Genomic DNA, 12,829 nt, shown 5'->3' with positions numbered 1-12,829 from the left:
TTATTTTGTGTACGATTTTGTGGGTCCGAAATCTGGGAAGAGCTTGGCTAGGGGATTCTTTGGTTCCATGTTGCACTGACAGGGGTCACTTGCTTGGCTGGACTGGGGCTGAATGTCTGATAGCTTGAGGTGTGTCTCCATGTGCCTATTTCTCCCCCATATGGGGTCTCATCCAGCTGAGCTTCTCCACGTGCCTTGGGCTTCCGATGGCATGGCAGTCTCGGCACAGCTGCACTTAGTGGCAGCTGGCTTTCAAGGGTGAAGAAGCAAAGCTGCTGGCCCTCTCCAAGATTAGGCTCAGGGCTGATAGGGCGTCACCTCCATCATACTCTCTTAGTCACGGCAGTCACGGGCCAGCCCAGGCTCAAGGGGAATGGAGCAATAATAGACCCCACTTCTCAATGGGAGTGGCATGCCCACACAGGGAGCAAAATAATAAGCTACCACATTGTGAGGTGGGCTTTGGGTCCATATTCCATTGCAGAGAACTCTGTGGAGCCCTGCTGGTCTCCAGGGATCTGTTTGTTAAGAGCTGAGGCCTGAGGATCCAAGGAGAAATAGAATAGAGAGAGAATCCAGACCACAACCTGGTACAGGGCCAGCAAAGAAGAGAGGAAGTAAGATGGCCAGGCCTCTTACAGCAGGATTAGTCACAGACATCATGAAGCTTTCCAACCATGAAACAGAACCACATACCTCAGCGTGCAAATGTTTAAGGTTTAACAACCCCACCCACTAGCAAACATAGCCCAGCCTGTGCCCTGGAACCTGAACTATCAAATCAGCCCCTTCGGACGTGAAAGGAAAAGCGAATATAAAAATAATCGGCAACATTTATTGAGCACGTACTATGTGCCAGGCCCTGTGCAAAGGTTTTCACATACAGTGACTCATTTGATGCTTTGCATGCACTAAATGAATTTAATACAAGTCAAATGCTTAGAATAGTGTCCTGCACGTTTTAAGCCCTTAAGAAATCTCTTTTTTCTATTAATAATCTGTACAACCACCCCATGAGGAGGAAATATTGTCATTATCTCTATTTTCCAAGAAGGAAACTGACGCTTAGAGAAGTTAATTGCCTGGCCCACAACTGGTGGCTGATCAAACCAGATGCCAGCCCAGGTATCTGACTCCTGGCCTCGAGCTCTTACCTCCGTGCTGTACTCATACTGTAGGGACACAAGAGACCCTTTAAGCTCATCTCACAGAAGCAACAAAAGCCATTTCCTTTTGAACTGATAGTGCCCCATCGCACTTTTCTTAAGTGATTCTTTAAGAGTGTCAGAGCTTGAGTAACAGCTTCAAGAAAGCACTAGAAACCTTTATCCTGGGTACAGAGTAAAGAGTACCATGCTCAGAAGTTCATTCCGTCAACACATTTTTTTAAATTTTTTATTTTATATTGGAGTATAGTTGATTTACAATGCTGTGTTAGTTTCAGGTGTACAGCAAAGTGATTTAGTTATACATATGCATATATCTATTCTTTTTCAGATTCTTTTCCCATATAGGCCGTAACAGAGTGTTGAGTGGAGTTCCCTGTACTCTGCAGTAGGTCCTTGTTGATTCTCTCTTTTATATATGGTAGTCAACACATTTTTATTGAGCCCCTACTATATACCAGGCAGTGGAGATAGTGAGGAGAGAAAAAGAAGTTCTTATTCCTCATAGAGCCTACATTCTAGACATAAGGCTGGTGATAGATGATAAAATTCAACTAATAAAATCATTTTACTGATGATGGTGGTACGAAGTAGCATGTTGACATACCAAACTGCCTTAACTCTCAAAAAAAAAAAAGAAAAAATCCAGATCTCTAAGATCACCTGGGTTAGGGAAGTGGAGAAGGAAGCAAAATAGCCTCATGCTCCTTGCAGCAGAAATTTCACAAGCCAGACACTCAAGTAAGTGTTACCGGCCCCTTGAAAGAGTGGTGTGGTCGGCAGTTTGTAGGCAAAGACAGAGAAATCAGCTCCAAGTTCTTGTGAAGTCAAACAGGCAGGGGTGGTGTCAGCTTGTGCAGAGAATAAATCGTTTGCTTGGTTGGTTTTTGTCTTTTTTTTTTTTTTTTTTTTTTTTAAGAGACCACGGGGAGAAAGGAGAGCTCAGGCAGTCACTAATGCAGTGGTATCTGTTCAGACTTCTTTTTTCTTCCATCTTTGCGTCTTACCCACCAGATTTCTGTTTGCAAAGAGGGCCTAATCCACTTTTTTTTTTCTTGTCCGTGCATTGATTTAATAGTAACAAACCCTGAGGTCCTCGTGGTCTGCACCTGGGTTGCTTTTTCCCCTAATGAAGCAAGAGAAGTGGTTTAAGCCCCCGCCGTGCTCCCTATCAAAGCTACACAGTGATTAACTCAGGTCCCCTTATTAGGACCAGGCAGAAGAAAATCCCTTAGTCATCAGCATTGTGAAAATCCTGGAATGGTGAGTGTTCAATGAAAAGATTACCTTTGGGCACCTGAAAAATAATGGAGGAGCTCAATAGGGTAACCATTAAGGCTGTCTACACACGCTAAGTCAGGTGGAGGGTCGAGGTAATTAGCTGGGACGTTCAAAGCCAGAGAAACTGTGTTGGACCTTCTGCCCTGACTGAGTCGGTGCAGATAATTATTCAAATCTCTCAGACATTTTTCCTGGAGAAGCCATTTTAGGTTGTGTCTACACACACAAAGAAACAAGACTTAAATATGACTCGTTTGATAGGTTGTTGTTTTTTTTTAACCGAATAATAGGGAGCTTAAGGGATGGGAGGTTCAAAGCTATAACTTATTAGCTGTGTGACTTTAAGCCAAATTGCTTCCTTTCTGTTAGCCTCAGTTTTGTCAACTGTAAAATGGGACTATTAATAGGACCCTTTTCCAGAGGTCGTTGTGAGGATTAAATATAACATACGCAATCTTCCTAACTCATCTCCTTGGCAAGTCGAAAGCACTCAAGAAATGTAACTTACAGTTATGAATTGTTGGATGGACATGACTTATTCTGGGTGTTTAGAGAGATTGTGCATTAAGACATCATCCAAGGAAGGCACTAGAAATCAAGAAACAATTGCCTTTACCTACAGTCCCTATTGCAGTGCCCTGGACCTAAGACTCGGTCTTTGCTGCAGGCCTGTGAAAATGTGAACAGGTTGCTCACTGACAGCTCATCTTCCCACCTTCACTCTTGGTCTCCATCAGACTCTTCTAGTTTGTGTCTCTTTTTCAAACCTGCCTTCCCAGAACTGGCTCTGTCTGGTCGAGGGGTGGGGGTGGGGTGTTCATGGATACTGCTAGAGAAGGGACATTCTTTGTCCCACCAGAGGGGGTGGTGAGAAAGCAGGGAGATCAGGAAGTGAAGTCTGGCTGAAGTTACAGTTCTTGTCTCTCCCGTGAGGGCAGTTGAGTCCCTGCAGAAAAAGGACGCCAGACCAGGTGTCTGGGGCAAACGCCTCTCCCGCAGCCTTCTCTCCTATGCCCCGGGACGTTTGGCTTTGTGCCAGAGAGAAGTAGGGATGTGCGATTGAGTATACAGAGCACCCTGGCTTGGGGAACTGCCCTCTCACTCATGCCCCGGCTTGGGCAGCCTGAGGGAGGGAGCAGAGGTCTTTGCTGCTGCCTCAGTGTTCTGGAGAGAAGTCCAGTGCGTACGGTGTTCATGGAATTGGCAGGAAGTTTGCCAGACTGAAGACCAGCTCAGATGCCTCCTGGTAACCTGAGGAGATCCCAGCATCCTTTTCATGGCAAGAAATTGCCCGTGGGCTCCGCCAAGCTAAGGAGCAGAGGCTTTATCTACACCAGGAAGCCGATATTGCCAGTAAGAAGAGGTACATTTATTAGCTTTTACCGTGTCCCCGGCTCTGTTCTGTACCCTTGGATGGATTACCTCATTCAATCCTCTCCATATTCCTTTGAGAAACATTGTAATTGTCCCATTTGCAGAGGAGGCTCAGAAGTTAAGCCGGTCAAAGTCACCAAGCTAGAAAATGGCAAAGCCCGACTTCTAACCCTGCCAATCCTCAGCCCAACCTTTTAGCCACTTCACCAAGAAGAGTTCTTTTAAAGTTAAAAAAGAAATGAAAATTACACACAAACCCACACACTTTTGACAGCCCTTGATGGGAAAAAACGCATAATGACAAAATTTTATAAAATAGGTTGTGCTTTTTAAGAAATCTGTATTTTATTCATCAAAACAACATGTATATGTAATGGGAAATAGTCTTGTGTAGATTACAAGGTCTGTTGTTTATTTGATCTAGACATAGTGTCTGGTGTGCGCTTGGACTTTCTGACCCTTGGCAATAATTCCAAACCCTTAGTGGGTGGGGAGGATCTGGTCCTTCCTCTCTACTTAGAGTATAGCTGGCCAAAAACATGGTCAGTCCTATGGATACTTCAAAGAAACATGATGCTTAAAAAGGTAGCACTGTTGACATTAGGCAGGAGAGGGTTCTAGGGACCAGAGTTCTGATCCTGGTTCTGTCAGTTTATTCACTCTGCTATATCCCAACATGTATACTGTAAAAAAAAAAAAAAAAAAAAAACGAAAAAAGAAAAAAAAAAACAGAACTGATGACAGCTTTCTACCTCTTACGGAGGTGAACAACAGAGACCAGGAAGCAGCCTTACAGGTCACCTCTCGCATAAGGAAAGTCTCACATCGGAGCATCCTACATACCTCCTGCTTGAGCTCCTCCAGCAAAGAGGGTTTTTTTGTGTTTTTTTTTCCAGCAAGGAGTTCTTGATCACCAGAGATAGCCAATGCCTGGCTAGACTGAGATAGCTGTTCGCACCTTCTTCTGGGGCCCCGTCATGTTACTCATTCATCCTGATTCTATGCTCTAGAACCACCGTGACCAATTTTAACCCTTCAACATTGAAGGTTCTTGATTAACCACGTGAAAGTTTTCATTTCGTTTGCCGTTAGCCCTTCCTCTTCCAGGCAAGATGCCTTCTCCTTTACTTTTCTTGTAGAAGACACTTCCAGACTGCCCTGTATCCTCAACACCTTTCTTCAAGTTCAATGGCCAGGACCAAAAAATGATACAATCCTCATAGGACCACAGTTTACTCTGAGCTGTTTTTCCCTGTTTTTATGGGATGGGAGAAAGATCAATAGGACTAAATGCAAGTCAGCAGTTACCAGATTTAAAAAAAGACCAACAAACTGAAGGCTAGTGCATGTAGGAGAGGGGATGGTTTCCGTCATGACATAGAGCTTGCCTTATCTTCCCAAACTGCTTTGAAAGGAATAGACTTCGGCTGGTGTCATTTTCTGGGTTGAAACTGCATGTTGGTGGTAAGAGTGGGTGTGTTTCAAGGTTGATCATTTCAGCTGTAGCAAAACTCCTACCAACTGCCAAGCACTAAGTCTACAGAGGGAAGGAGGCAATTTGTAGCTGAGAAGAATTGTTTTGTCAGCACCTGCCCTGACCACTGATGCTTAAATTCCTCATACTTTCTACCACTGGTGAAAAGGCCAGGAGTTCAAAAGGAAAAAGTGGGGCTCGGGAGACCCTCATGTGAGTCCAGTCTTCTCTGTCTTCTGGCTCAGATCACGATGAAATAAATTCTTAAATTCTGTGGGTTTTAGTGTTCTCAGTAGTGAATAGATAAACAGTTAATAGCCACCCTTTTGCAGGGTGGCTTAGAGAAGAAACAGTGCGTGAAAGTGCTTTGCAAAGTGCAAAACATCATACAAATGTTATATATTAAAGTACACAGAGGAGATTTGAAAGGAAAGCCACCTTCTTGCGCAAACGAAATTCTAGAACAGGAATAAAGAGGAAAGATTTCGGGTTGAGAATCATTTAGTAAAATGTTATTTAGGCAAATTCTGGAAAGCTTTCCTCATACCCCCCCTTAATGGCCTGGCGTGGCTTCCTTCACTCACCAAGCTTTGCAAGCATCCAGCTTTATATGCAACACTGTTGGCCTTCAGACTAACTCAGGCAGTGGCTTCTCAATCTGGTCCGTTTATTCCTCAACCATCCTGAAGCCGGCACTGGTCACTAGCTTTTTCTCCTTCCTTCTACAAATTTTCCCTGAGTACCCTTTCTAAGCCGGGTAACAAGTGAGTCACTGGGGAGACAGCTAGGGACAAGACATGACATTCTGTGGGAGACAGACATGGCACCAAAATTACTGAATTGCAATTGCAATCAGTGCTGCAAAGGGAAAAAATGTAGGGTTCTGAGAGATTCTGTAACTGGAGACTCTAGGAATCATCTTGGGTGCTGGCGATGATTCCAGGAGATAGAATGCATTGTCCTCTCAATAATTAACTAATTGATGTGTGTTCCGCCCTTTAAAGTTTATGAAACACTTCCCCGTACATTTTGTCACTTGATCACGCTCTCAGCCGTACAAAGTACACAGTGGTATCACCTTGTTCTAGAAATCGAGAAACCCAGGCGAAGAGACTCGAAGTGATGATCCCAAGGTCAACTAGTTCTATCACTTACAAAACTTTTGACTCTAAATCCTGGACTCTTTCCACCCCACCCATTTGCTCACTGACTTTTTTCTTGAGATTTGACATTTTGAAAAGTGGCTTTGAGAAAATTGCAACAGGGAGAAACACTCCCCTGGATACTTTCCTGGGAGACATGGGGGTAGAGGTAGTGACTCCCAATACTGGTCTCAGCCAGGTGGCAAGAGGCAGCCCACCTGAGATGTGAAAAGACATCCTAAGTGCTGGGTGTGCACCGCAGTCTTGGTACTTGCCGACAAAACTGAAAACGCTCCTCTGTTCCCAAATGTAGCCCCTCGGTCTTACCTGTGCTAAGTGGAACGTGTGTGACCCGAGTCAAAATGAAACGCATAGAATATCAGACATCCTCCTCAGCTTCTGTTCCTCAAACCCAGCTGTTCATTGACTTCTCACAGGACCCAGAGCCCCGCCAGATCTGCTTGTGAATCGATCCTCTCAGCCCCCATTTATTCTGTGCTTGCTGTGTCCCAGGACTCTGTGTGTATTCACCCTTGTGTCGACCTGCTGCAACAGTTACCTAATGGTATCTGCATTTTGCAGATGAGGTAACTGAGGCTCAGAGAGAAGTCACTTGTCCAAGGTCACACAGCTTGTAAGTCGTAGAGCTTGGATTTGAACCCAGATCTGACTCCAAATTCCATGCTCTCAAACACTGTACGTACTCCACCACACTCCCTCCGCCAGAACTGAAAATAAATGTCATACCCTCTTCCTGCGCTTCCCTTCTGGGTTTTTTATTATTTAAAAGCAGGAGACATAACAACAGCCTTGGGACAGTTTTGAACGGCTCTGGTACCCTCCCAACCCCCTCCCACAGACACCCATCTCCCTCTGGGCTAAGGGTGCCCACCCGCTACATCCCCTTCTCTAGAAGAGAGTTACTGGAAAGTGAGAACTCAAAGATTCAATTAGGACAAACCTGTAGCCAGATTATACGAAGACCCCAAGGAACAAGAAGTGACAGTGGACTTAACTGCTTTTCTAGACTGGTGAGCCCTCCACTCAATGGTCTGGGTTTAGCTACAGCCATTTTTCTCCCTTTGAAAGGGAGGGAGGAAAATGCAGATCTCCCACACCAGCTACAGAATCTCAGTAAAAATGTTGCTGTCTTTTTCTCTTTCCTTCTCCCTCCCTCCCTCCCTCTCTCTCCTCTCCCTCTCTCTCTTTCTCTCCAAAGCAGTGGGTCTGGCTTGCAGGGTAAAAAAAATTAGCAAACAGATTTTATTTTTTTAGTACCTTTCTGTGTTTCCTGGTCAGCTCCGTCTGCCAGCATATTGTTTTAACTCTGATGGTGATACAGCATTGAGCTGTGAACAATTAAACATAAACACCACCCTCACTTCCATCCTCTTCTTTCCTCCTTAGGTGAAGGCAGCTTCCAAATATGTGGATGTACCTGTGAGTATTTGAAAAATGTTTTTGTGGGTGTTTTGGCTTTCGTAAGAATTTTGATGGTGCTCTTTTCATTAGTTGCCACTAAACTGTATAGTCAAAAGGAAGCGAAGAATATTTCACAGTAAAATTGTTTTGAGACGACAAGAGGGTAGGAAACTGTAGTTTCCTTCAACAGGAAAAAGAGATCCTATTTTGAGGGTAAACCCAGTTCACTTTCATTTCTATGTTCATTGGTTTCTCTGGTATATTTCGTTCTGTTATCATCCAGCTCCCTTCCCCTCCTGCCTGCACACCTTGGGAGCAGGGCCTTAGGCAGAAATTTGCACAAGGGTGCCAGTAATTTTTTAAAACAAATAAATTGGGAATTTGTTCATTTTGGGGCCAATTCTGCAATTGTTTTAAGGGAAACTTACAAAGCTGCTTATAATTAGTGCAGACCTCGTTAATGAAGGGCACTCTCCAAGTTCACAGATAAAGCACTCAAAGTTGCCCAGAATTTACATTTAAATTGAGGTTAAGTTCTACACATGAATGCTAGAGTGTGGGATTACCTGTGATAAATCAGGATACATTTATAGACAGACTTTGCCCTGCCTATTAGCAAAATAGAATTGGAGAGATTTAAATATATTCCAGTGAAGGAGAAAAGAAAATGATTCTGTTTCTCCATTTCTAACAAAAGAGGTGTGAGTCTATTATAAAATATTAAATTTAGAGAGCTTATCTCAACAGCCACCAACGGGCTTGTACTGAGGGTTTCTCATTCTGACCGTGATTAAGTACCCTCCTTGTTCAAATACTTATTTGTTAAAATTTGTTTTTTTTCTAAAAGGATTTATATTTACATTTAAATTCATTTCCCCAGGAAGCTAAGTGTGTAATGGTTTATTGGCTTATTTCTCAAAGGATGGCAAAATGGAAAATTGGAGTGAGTTTAGCATTAGCATACATTTTGTTTGTTTAATGAAAGAATGTACAATCAATAATTATGCTTTGAATTTATATAATACTTCTCATTGGGGGACCTCCGACTCCTTCACCTAGATAGTCCTTATAATAGAGAAGAGAAAAAGGTCACATACCTGGAGCAAGGAGAGAAGTTAAGTAATTTATCTTCCCAAGCCCCAAAGTAGAAACTTTCAGTTCACAGGGAGCAAACTCCTCAAATTCTCTGAGCTGGTTCTCCATCCTTAAAATAAAGATAATAATACCCACGGCACAGACTTGCTGTGCGGATGATATGGTCCACATCTGGGATGCTCAGCCCTGTACCTGGCACTCACTAGATATTTCAGCAGCAGCAGCAAGGCCCTTGGGTTGAGGGAGGGGCGAGGGAGTGCTCTGCTCTATTGCACGGGGTCGGGGGGGGGGGGTGTGTGTGTGTGAATTTGCTGACATCCACCCTGGCCTGCACTGGGCTTCAACAGTAATAGAAATGGAAATTCTAGTCCTCAACCCGAAGATCTGGTAGCTGAAGTCTGTTTTCTCTTATACCTCAAAGCAGAGGGGAGATCTCACCAGTGAGATATAAACAGGCGACCGGGTAGGCAAAACCCAAATACTTGGGGAAAAAAATGATCTGGCTGAAATTATTGAGGAGGTCGGATTATTTGGGGTAGGTCAGAAAGTCAAGTATCGGCAATGTTCATTGGTTCAACCTACTTCCTGCCAGCCAGGCTCAGATTTATTGTAAAGATGAGGAAAAAATGGACTCTACGTCAAGGTGAAAGGGAACAAAAATCAATGAGCCAAGTGTCGGCCCTCCAGGGAGGCAGAAGAAAAGGATGCAGCATGTCCCCAAATGGGGTGCATTTCCCACCGATGATACACAATACCATAGAAACAGAAACAGCCGCCAAGCCTTACAAAGCAGCCACTGTGTGCCAGGCGCCGTTCAGAGTACTTTACACTTAACCTTCACAACAATCCCACTTTAAGGTGAGGATACTGTGGCACAGAGAGGTTGACTTGCTGAGGATCCCGCAGGTGATAAGGGGCAGAGCTGAGACTTAAACCATGCTCTTAAACACTACCTCATTTGCAAGATGATTTCCTGTAGCGCACGGAGAAGCATCTCTGTTTGGATAACTGAGTATTAGAAAAAATACGATCGGCACATCTCTGTTTGGATAACTGAGTATTAGAAAAAATACGATCGGCACATCAAATGTGCCCTCTCACCATGATTTCACCACTTAGTACAGCTTGGGACAAAGCTAAACTTTAAAATTAAGTTCGTTAAAGTATTTTTTGTAACAGACGGTGTTATAGTAAGTTTTAACAAATACACAGTTTTCTAGAAAATGATCGTACAGAATACACAGGTACTACCTGTACATTGTTCACGTAGAGTAAATAGTCATCATTTACGTCTCAGAACAACCCTATGAATGAAGGGAGTAATATGATCTTCCTGTGTCACAGCTGAGGAAACTGAGGCGCAGGGAGGTTAAGTGGCTGTCAAGGTCACCTGTCGAGTAAATGGGAGCGTGAAGACTCACGTGCTCGCAATCTGATACATAGAGCCTGCTAGCACTGGCTCCCAAAAGTCAATTGCGTGCACTTCTCTCCAGCTCTGCCTTCAGTGAGGGCACTTTGGTAGCTCAGACTCAGCCATGGAGGGAGTATTTACACCACAGAAACTGGCGAGCACTACAGATCAAGGTTTGCTGTTTTGTTTCATTGTTTTTGTTTTGAAGAGTCAGTTGACCAGCTCACCAGCAAATATCACCTATTAAATCAGTGGTCCCCAAACCAGAATGTGCAGAGGTGATACTTGGCAAGGGTTTTTTGGTTTGTTTTTGTGGGGTTCTTTTTAATAGAGATTCCCAGCCCCTTGCCTCCAGAGATTCTGATTCAGTCGTTCTGGGGTAAAGCCTGGAAATCTCTTTCTAGAACAGCTCTCCACCTGATTCTGATAGATGGTGCAAGTTTGGGAACCAGTGATTCTGGACCTTGGTGTTGTATATTGGAAACATCTGGGGAGGTTTTACGAGGGGTAGCCTGAGGTTGCTTGCCAACTTAAAGCAGAATCTCTGGGTATGGGGTCTAGACATCAGTTTTGTTTGTGTGTTTGGTTCTTGTTTTTTAGGCATCAGGTTTTTTCTTTAAAGCTTCCCATATCCTTCTCATTTGCAGCCAGGTTTAAGAACCATTGGATAAGATCACCTTTCAAGTTTCTTCTAGCTCTGAAGACTGAGTTGACCTCTGTTGCCCTGTGAGGTTTTTAGCACACGGTTTATTGGTTTAGTTCCTTGTGGGGACTAGTATTTAGTTACCTCAGAGGTTTGTCTCTTAATTCTCGACACTAAGAGAGAGAAGCGCTGTTACCGGGTCATTCAAAACATTGCATAATCCCCAAAGCATATCTCTTTGTCTTAGATGGAGTGTTCGACCCTTCAGTTCAGAGCAGATTTGCATTCCTAATTAGGGCTTGCTTAAGATGCCGAAAATTTGAATTTGTTTTCCTCAAGCTCAGCAATATCCTGGGAGGAGCAAGCTACAGTTAAAATGTCCTGTTTCTTCCAAGCCACCAAGTGGCTTCTTCACAAACAATGTCTTCCACACATGGATGGAGTTAACTATACAGACATTTATATAGTCGTTGTTTGTTTAATTATTTTCTAACATCTACGTCCTATGCCATCAGTCTGTCCAAGCCTCACTTAAAATAAAAAATGGAATTGTGAGATATTAAACACCGTCACCTGAAGTCTTTCCCATGGTGACTAGATAGCCATGTGGTATAAAGCTTCATTTACCTAATAGCATCAGTTGTTTAGTCAAGAATATTTTCCATCTACAGCTACAAGTTAGCTTGTTGGTCGGTGGACAGTTCTTATTTTAGCCATTTTGGTTGAAAACCTGCTTAGAATGCATTGCACAGCCTTCCCTGCCTTTTTCGATAGGGAACTGACAGTCCTTGAACGTTTTCCCTGTGATCAAGGATCACCATTGTGACTGTGTCTTTCCCCAGTGGCCCCGCTCCCCTAAGGACCTCTCAAGGTATAGGGGCGTCTGCCCTTCATAGCCCCAAACCTCAGGGGATGCTGAATATACATGTCTGGTGCTCCAGTTCGGCAGCCTTCTCCCTCAAGCTCAGGGTATCTCGAAAAGTGAGAGCGTTAATCAACACACCTGTTTCAAATAAGTCCCCTCATCCCCCTTCCTGGTCCCCCAAAGGATGGAAAACAGACCTGTTAGAACTGGACGTAAAGCTGGTTAAAATGGAAGATGGTTGTGAGTGGGGAACCAGAGGACTCTGAGGAAACACATTTCCATGCAGAGACTTTGTCATTTTTATGTTGACGTTGGTTTCTCTGAAGCCCTTTCTTTCTTCTTGGTTCCAAAGTAGGTTCCAAAGGTAGGTAAGGTCATGAAGTGATAAATCGTGTGGGGGAGGAAAGAATCATAGTGGCTTATGTTTGTGTAGCAATTTATGACCTTCGAGGCATTTTAACTTCCATTATTTTAGCTGACGATCACAACAATCCTTGAAGGTAAGTAGGGGAACTATTATTAATCCCATTTTACAGGTGGTATAACCAAGGCCCAGAGAAATTGAAATGATTTTCACAAGCTCCAATGTGTGGGGGATCCAATAAAAACCCATGTAGTGTGACTGAGGAGTCTAAAAAAAGGAGGTGGGACAGGGGCTTATTCATTCATGATTTTGTTCATTTGGCAAATATTTACTGAGCACCTACTATGTGCCAGTCCTCATTTATATGCTGAGGCCACAGTAGAAAATAGAGCAAATATAGTCCCTGTATTCATGGAGCTTATGTGCTAGTGGGAGAAGACAATAAACAAATAAATATATAATACAGTGTCAGGTATTGGTGAGTGCTATGAAGAAAAAAGAGTCAAAAGATAGAGACTCATGGAGTTCACCTGGGTGAGCTGAACCGCACTGATGTTTTTTCCAAGGTTTTTAAAACATAAATGAAATGTCC

General features: G+C 43.5%; 1 protein-coding gene across 16 annotated transcripts in view; it reads left to right on the top strand.

Annotated features, from left to right (window-relative positions):
• The window catches only part of CADPS (calcium dependent secretion activator), a 479,603-nt gene that overhangs the window by 425,130 nt on the left and 41,644 nt on the right, over nt 1-12,829 (top strand). For all 16 annotated transcript variants that reach the window (XM_029242782.1, XM_029242794.1, XM_029242791.1 and 13 more), the window contains one exon: nt 7,845-7,877. In XM_029242782.1, the coding sequence (XP_029098615.1) occupies nt 7,845-7,877 (33 nt within the window). The remainder of the gene's footprint in view (nt 1-7,844; nt 7,878-12,829) is intronic.

This window comes from Monodon monoceros, unplaced genomic scaffold (assembly GCF_005190385.1).
Source record: "Monodon monoceros isolate NGI ecotype Baffin Bay Population unplaced genomic scaffold, NGI_Narwhal_1 Super_Scaffold_3, whole genome shotgun sequence".
Lineage (NCBI taxonomy): Eukaryota > Metazoa > Chordata > Mammalia > Artiodactyla > Monodontidae > Monodon > Monodon monoceros.
This window is presented reverse-complemented; position numbering and strand designations above follow the sequence as displayed.